The sequence below is a fragment of the Acanthisitta chloris genome, unplaced genomic scaffold, assembly GCF_000695815.1.
Source record: "Acanthisitta chloris isolate BGI_N310 unplaced genomic scaffold, ASM69581v1 scaffold7921, whole genome shotgun sequence".
Classification (NCBI taxonomy): Eukaryota; Metazoa; Chordata; class Aves; order Passeriformes; family Acanthisittidae; genus Acanthisitta; species Acanthisitta chloris.
Window position 1 is genome coordinate 19,567 of NW_008654290.1, and position 7,822 is coordinate 27,388.

General features: G+C 41.5%; 1 protein-coding gene across 1 annotated transcript in view; it reads left to right on the forward strand.

Moving 5' to 3' along the window:
• The window catches only part of MIER1 (mesoderm induction early response 1, transcriptional regulator), a 17,704-nt gene that overhangs the window by 6,633 nt on the left and 3,249 nt on the right, over nt 1-7,822 (forward strand). Inside the window, exons 4-10 of the mRNA XM_009083433.1 lie at nt 1,832-1,964; nt 3,702-3,766; nt 4,078-4,150; nt 4,796-4,947; nt 5,504-5,585; nt 6,449-6,543; nt 7,171-7,298. Coding sequence (XP_009081681.1) covers nt 1,832-1,964; nt 3,702-3,766; nt 4,078-4,150; nt 4,796-4,947; nt 5,504-5,585; nt 6,449-6,543; nt 7,171-7,298 — 728 coding nt within the window. The remainder of the gene's footprint in view (nt 1-1,831; nt 1,965-3,701; nt 3,767-4,077; nt 4,151-4,795; nt 4,948-5,503; nt 5,586-6,448; nt 6,544-7,170; nt 7,299-7,822) is intronic.

Here is a 7,822-nt window from a genome sequence, read left to right on the forward strand (position 1 = left end):
AACCCCTTTGCATTGTCAGTAACAAAAAAGCTTAGGCATTAGTGGAAGTTGTATTACCTAATCTGCCTTTAAAAGGGATGTTTTTTGCTGCCTTCCCCATTTTAGAATCTCTGGAATGTGCCACAGAGATGAGGAATGATCCATCTGATTCAGAAACTAAAGTTCTTGGGATTCACAATCCCTTGACAGATGCTGTAAAAGATTGTTATTTGTGTGGGTTGAAGAGTTCAAAAGGAAGATCCATAGTTAGATTACACAGGGAAAGGTTCAGGAAGCTAGAGATGGCGACAAACTTATGTAACATGAAGTATGCAGGAACAGTTCCTTCTTGGAAAGGGCTGTAAGGTATTGGGATGTGCTGCCCATCCCTAGAGGTGTTCAAGGAACCACTTGATGTGGCACTCAGTTCTTTGGGCTAGTTGAGAAGGTGGTGATGGGTTACAGGTTGGACTTGATGGTCCTGAAGGGCTTTTCCAAATGACTCTGTGCAGAATCAAAGCAAGACACACGTGTTTCTTTGTTGAGCACGGTGCTGCTGCTGAAATCTCACTTTCTTCTTGTGTCCATAATTCCTTCTGACACCAGTTCCATCTTCTGTGCTCTCGCAGCCCTCTCTGTGCTTCTCCAGCAGCTGAATTAAGACCCTGCCTATCCTTTCTCTTTAGCTGGATGACATCTCCATATGTCAGTGCTGTGAGCTGCACAAGGAGCCATCCCTGTCCGTCTCTGGGGCTCTGCCCCTTTGTGGCACAGTGCAGAGCAAACACTTTCCTCCCCGTGAGTAGCCACAGCTCAGGGCCTGGCCCAGTATCCACTCCCAGTGCTCAGTTGCAGACTGGGTTAACTGGGAGTAGAAGCTCACTAATTCCAGCCCAGTTTGGATAGGACTGGAGAGGCAAAGGGGTGGGACCAGTGGGCACAGAGCTGCGAGGAGCACAGAGCTGTGAGGAGCATTTGCATCAGGGTCCAGAGCTGAGAGCTCTGAAGTGCTTCAGGCTCCGAGCAAAGAGGCAGAAAGATGCAGCTGTGGGGGTGGAATAATTGTATAAATCATTCAAGCTTTCTCTGCAAGTGCTCATCTTTCTCCAGCCTATTTAGCTATCCTGCACTTAGCTGGTTGCTATTTTAAGTGGCTTTAAGCTGCACATGTGACAATACTCTGGTTGCTGGTAAAGGTGCACATCAATGTGTGCAGGGCCTGATGCTTCTGGGTCAAATAGCAAGTGGGAGAGCTTCCAGCAGAGCCAACAACACATAAAAGATACAAAACCCATGCATTTAAATAGAAAACATGGATTGGTCTTCAATATTTATGGGTTTTGTAGTCCTTGATTGTAATAATTCACACAATTGTTGTGGTTTATCTTCTAATAAAGAAATCTGTTCTCATTTTTGATCTTGACTCAATGTATATACTTGAGTTGACTCTACTGACCTTAATTTTTATGGAAGGTGTATATGGAAAAGTCCAGCCAGTAAATAATTCCTCCCCTTTTTGTTAAAAATTCATAAGGAAGTGATTTAAAGACCAAAACTAAGTGAAATGAAATGAAAGCCACAAGGATTTGTTTGACTGATTAAAAAATTACAGATTAAGATTTAATTAGGGTTCACATTTCTGCTTTGTTACAGTCTGACTATTATATTGATCTGCCTAAAATCCTGGTCAAAACATAATCTAGTGATATGTTTAGACATTTATGGTGGCGCAGCCTGGCCAGACCACCACTATCCAATCACCTCAAGTCAGATCAAAGAGATTTGGGGTTGATACATTGATTATCACACACAAGGGATAACTGATGTGCTGTTTGCTTTCTTTATGTGTCAGGAGGAGACCATAAAAGATTCCTCCGGTCAGGAGGATGAGACACAATCATCTAATGATGACCCAACACCATCTGTTGCTTCTCAAGATCCTCAGGAGATAATTCGCCCTCGTCGGTGCAAATATTTTGATACAAGTATGTCCAGTTTAATGCCAAGCACAGCAAATCCCAATATGATTGACCTCTGGTTAAGCACAGCTCCGGCTAACTGGGGATTCTCTTCCTGAAATGCATGTTGATACCTAAACCCATGTTTTTCTGTTGAATAGCATTGCTCCTAGTAAGCATTGTGCTCAAAAGAACAGCAGAAGAAGGCTGAATCTGCTCTGCTGGCTCTGTATAAGGACAAGAGATTGTCTCTTTTCTGGAAAGAGAGATATTTCTGAGGAAATTTCTTTAAAAGGATGAAATTTGTGGGGAAATTTACATTTTACAGTTGCAAAAAAAGCAAGCTCTTAGCCAGCCCAGTTTGTGATCCTGCAAACTGGTTTGGGTGGATGTGCCCCTCACAGAAGTTACCTTGTACACACAGTCTGGGGGCAGTAAGACTATTTAGTGCGGTGGCAGCTGCCAGAGGTGGTAAGAAAAGGTATTTGCAAGTAGGAAATGAACTGTTGCAGGCCAATAATGGCTGTGCAGTGTGTGGTTATTGTAACCAGGCCTGGTGACACCTCCTCATCCAAAGGAGTGAGAGCCCAGCTGAAGGGGAAGGTAAAACATGACGTTTTCTACAAATAAAGCCCCAAATTTCCTCAAAATCACTAACACAGAAAAAGCAATGCAATCTGGGAAAGGCCAATTCCATAGTAATCTTGCCTGAGGGGATCAGAACCCTTGGAGCTGGCAGCAGAATCATAGGACAGCAGAGATGTACCTTTGATGACAGTGACATTGCTGATCATAGAATCAACCAGGTTGGAAGAGACCTCCTTCTGTGCTGTGTTTGAGTCAACACAACTTTCCTTTCCATACTTTATTCTTGATACTTATTAGCCATGACATTGTAAAAATGCAATTTCCTAATCTCTACTTCATTTTAATCCAAAGTTCTAAGGACCCTCAGTGCGTAGCTGTGCAGAGAATTGCAAATACCTTAAATAAACTCCTATTTTAAGCATAGAATTAGCATAATTCAAGTGTATTTGATTCGTTTGGGGTTTTTTAACAATGTTCAGCTGTGTATAGAATGCAATTTAATGTACAAATTATTTCAGTGCTGCTATATCACATCCTATATACAAACCAGCACACTGGGAAGGCAACTGGCCTATATCCTAAGGAGCTTAGCATTTCTGGCAGTCCTTATCCCAAATAATCTATTTGAAGTGCTGCTGTGCCTCTCTGACCTGCACATCCAAGCCTCCAAAATCCCAGGAAGACACACTTGTGCTCAGGTCTACCTTAAACTCAGTGACAGCTGCTGGAAGGGAACAAGAACAGCAGGAACTAAGGCAGGAGCTCATGGAAAAAAGTGTTGAATCCCACATGTGGGTGCTGAATATCCATGTAAAAATAGTTCCAGGAACGTAACTTTGGAGGGAACTGGGATGTGGATCATCCAAAGCTTCAAATCTGGGTGAAAGAAAAGGAAAAGTTTAATTTAGTAGCATTAAATAAATATGTATATATTTGTGCCTTAATTTTTCAGAGCCTGTTGAGTATCTTAATTCAAATGTGAACATTGGGTGGGTCAGTTTTTAATCTTGCCAGTACTGAGACATAGATATTGTCCTCAGAACTGCTCTTTGCACTGGTGTGGGGCTAGATAAGGGCAGAGAGGGAGCAGAGCAGGGCTGGAGGCTGCTGGGGTGACAGCCTGGGCTGCCTGTTGCCTTGCTCCTGTTGGCTAAATGTTCAAACAATTTCTTGTAGATAGTGAAATAGAGGAGGAATCTGAAGAAGATGAAGATTATATTCCCTCAGAAGACTGGAAAAAGGTAAATACTTCATATTTCATGAATAATAAGTTGGTCTGTTACCTAGTAACTCTGAGCTTTCTAGAGCACCCAAAGCCTCTTCAGTTTTTCCTCATAAATAGAAGAGTTTTGTGTTAAAATCCTTCTCAAACAGTCAAAAATCTATTTCCCTATGGTGCCTGCTAACTGTATTGTTAGATTTTGAACCTGTTAAGTTTTTGCACAGTGAAAGCTTTATGGGGTAAAGAAAAGATGAGGTCATTCTTGTGTTTGCTGACAAACCCATCAGGGCTGTGGTTGCTTAACTTGTTGGCTCTGTTATTTCAACACAGGAAATCATGGTGGGCTCAATGTTTCAGGCTGAAATTCCAGCTGGTACCTGCAAGTACAAGGAGAATGAGAAAGGTGAGATTTAGCACTATGGCCATTATTGGAGTGCCTCAAATTGCACTAGAGGTGGTTCTGATTGGCTCTTAGGGAAAATTCCTTCATGGAATGGGTTGTCCAGCCCTGGCACAGCTGCCCAGGGCAGTGGTGGAGTCACCATCCCTGGAGGGATTTAACAGCCATGGGGATATGTGGCACTTGGGGACATGGTTAGTGGTGGCCTTGGCAGTGTTGGGTTGGACTGAATGATCTTAGAAAGCTTTTTCCAACCTGAGCAATTCCATGATTCTATAATTAGCTTCTGAAGTAGCTTCTGACTCCATCATGCTGCTGAGGGAGAAGACGTGGATCATCCAGGGACTGTGGTTCCAGGAGGAGGATGCACTGTGGAGCTTCTGGAGGTTCATCAGTGACTCAAGAATCTAGAGCACAGGTTATTCCAGAGATCTGAAGACAGTATAAAGTGTAATATCCAAGTCCTTTGGATCACTGCCTCTGTGAGGCTCTTTCACCTGTCCTGTATGTGTTCAGGACAAATGTTGGTGCTCTAATGATCTTCCAAGGTCTCAGAATCTTAATCAGGGAGACTTTTTCTGACTTAGAGACAATAAATGACTATCTAATGGTAGTGTCTTACTTGTGTTTGCCCTGTGGTCCATCCAGTGTATGAAAATGATGACCAGCTGCTCTGGAATCCTGACTTCCTTCCAGAGAATAAGGTGATTGAGTTCCTCAACGAGGCCTCAAGACGTACTGGGGAGGAGAAAGGCCTGGATGCAATTCCTGAAGGATCACATATTAAAGACAATGAGCAGGTATGGAAGAAAAATTAGGATTTGGAGTTAGAGAATTAATCATCCCTTTAGTTTATTTTACTCCCAAGATTTGGGTTTGGTATTGGGTTTGGAATTGTGCTTGAATTCTGTTTCCTTCTGGAAATAGAAATTTGATGATTTTTTTAACCTCTCTATGAATATTAAGCTGCTAATTTAGGCTGAACATTGTTTTATATAAACTAAAATGCCTCAGTGTTTTATTTTATATATAAATGTCTATGAATTAATGCTGTTCCCTCAGAGTATTTTTAGAGCTGTTTGAATGCATATTTATTTCCTCATACACAAAAAACCCACATCAGTTTTACAAATGTCTGTAGTGGATGAAAATGTTACAATAAGTTGCCTGAATATATTCTTGGTTCTGTAATTAGAGATTGGGAAATATAAGCACAGGAAATATGTCTTACATTTTATTGCATTCATTCAAAGAGTTTATTTTTAGTCCTAATAGGTGTTAGTGATTTATTGAGTGGCACAGCATGAACTGAGTGATGTCTGGAATGTTCAGTGTGTGTTTCTTTCATCTCTCCAGGCATTATATGAACTGGTTAAGTGCAATTTTGATACTGAGGAATCATTACGAAGGCTGAGATTCAATGTCAAAGCAGCCAGAGGTGAGCAGAGGGAGAGAGAGGGAGTTTGTGGTTGAACTCTCCTTTCATGTGTCACACAGGTGTTGGGGTTTGCTGTCAGCAGGCTGAGAAGGTGTCTTACAGCTTCATTTTAATGCAGCCTCAGTGAATCTATCATTGTTCTGTGAGAGAATTAATTAGATGTGTAATTTCACTTCCTGTCCACTGAGCTTGAGAGAAATGTCTGGGACTTCAGCAGTGAGTTCAGCTTGAAAGTTACTTCCGAATTGGGTCTTTTTTCTGTGTTCTTCTAGACCTTTTCAGTCATCAAAGTGAATGCAACAAACATAAATATGGAATGAAATAATTCACAAAGGAGAAAGAGCAACTAAACCTTTTATTTAACAGAGTATAATGCTACAAACCCTGGTTAACATGCCTTTGGAACCTTGAGCACTTCCTGTGCTGGTATTGATCTTTGTACTCAAAGGAACAGAAACTGAAAGAGGACACAAGTTATTTCCTTACACATTGATTTGTTGGTTCTGTTTCCAAACCTCTCCAGAATTCCCTGTGCAAATCACAGGACAAGAATGATCAAATAAAGATAATTAGATTGTTCTCCCACTAATTTAAACCTTATTTACTTGTGACCTTAAGAATCAATGAGGCCAAATCAGATGAAGTTTAGAACAGTCCCTACCAAGTAGCTCCTTCCAGCAGCCAAATTTCTCCTCCTGCTCACTAGAAAGGAGAATGTTACACTGTTCAGTGAAGTTTTGGAGGTGGTTCTCATGGAGTCAGCAGAACCTGCTCACCACAGATGTTTTCTGTCACTTCACTTGTCTTTTAATGGCTTTTTTTTTTTGGTTAAGTATTTTTGTTATTGCTTTTTTTTGCTGCAGAAGAATTATCTGTTTGGACAGAAGAAGAATGTAGAAACTTTGAACAAGGGCTGAAAGTCTATGGCAAAGATTTTCATGTGATTCAGGCAAATAAGGTAAGGATTGAGTTTAAGTGCAGTTCTCACTTCTGGTTTTTAAGCAGTGTAATTGTGAAATAAATTCTTAGCCTTAATTTCCTTCACAAATTACTGCATTTAGTTGGTTTGGTTTTTATTATGTAATCACAGGGTCGTGGAATGGTTTGGGTTGGAAGGACCTTAAAGCTCAGCTCATTCCACGGGCAGGGACACCTTCCACTAGCCCAGGTTGCTCCAAGCCCCATCCAACCTGGCCTGGAACACTCCTAGGGATGGAGCAGCCACAGCTGCTCTGGGCAACCTGTGCCAGTGCCTCAGCACCCTCACAGGGAAGAATTTCTCCCTCAGTATATGTCCAGATTGGTTTCTCAAAGTCCTTAGTTCTCCATAACAGTGGCAGAAATCCTGCAAAAATCCTGTGGGAAGAATTTCATCCCTGGGCTCTGACTCTGGTTTGGACAGACTGTGAGACAGACTAGAAATACATTAACTTTACATCTCCATTTCGGGGCCTCTGAAATTTGAAGTCAGGGGAAGAATTGATTTGGAATTTCACGTCTTTGGATTTAAATGCCTCAAAAATTGGTTTTTTTTTTCCAGAAAATGCCTTTGAATTCATGCAGACTTGCCTGACCTCTCTCCTAGGTGCGGACACGCTCTGTGGGGGAGTGCGTGGCATTTTACTACATGTGGAAGAAGTCAGAACGTTACGATTTCTTTGCACAGCAAACTCGTTTTGGGAAGAAGAAGTACAACCTGCACCCTGGTGTCACGTAAGATGTGCCTTATTTTATCTGCTTTACGTGTTGAAACCTTCACTTTCTGTTCCTCTAAGCTGAAATGGAACGGAAACCAAGGGATTGAGTCCCAGTTTGCAGCAGCAGAACAGCCGAGGTGTAAGAACCTCACAAGTGTGTGTGTCATGTCACCTCTCAAATGCATTTATTTGGAGTAAGGTCAACAATTTGCATGAAATTGAGTTTGTTTTCTTTTGGAATGCTAAAGTTTCTGCAAATAAATGTTTTTTCAATCCCGGTTTTACTTTAAATATGTTTTAAAAACGTGTGTTACACAGAGGGATTTTTCACAAGTTTGAGGTGGGATTTGTGGTACTTTGTTTGACAGAAATTCCTGCCAGAACAGTGCCCTATCCTCGAGCTTTTTTAGGTGTCCATAGCTCCTTTTCCCATTCATATAAAGGAAGGCAAAGAGGAAATGTCTGAGCAGAACTGAGAACAGAGCCAATATATCATCCTGCCCTTCATTCCAACACTCTGATTTGACTATCCCACTCTTT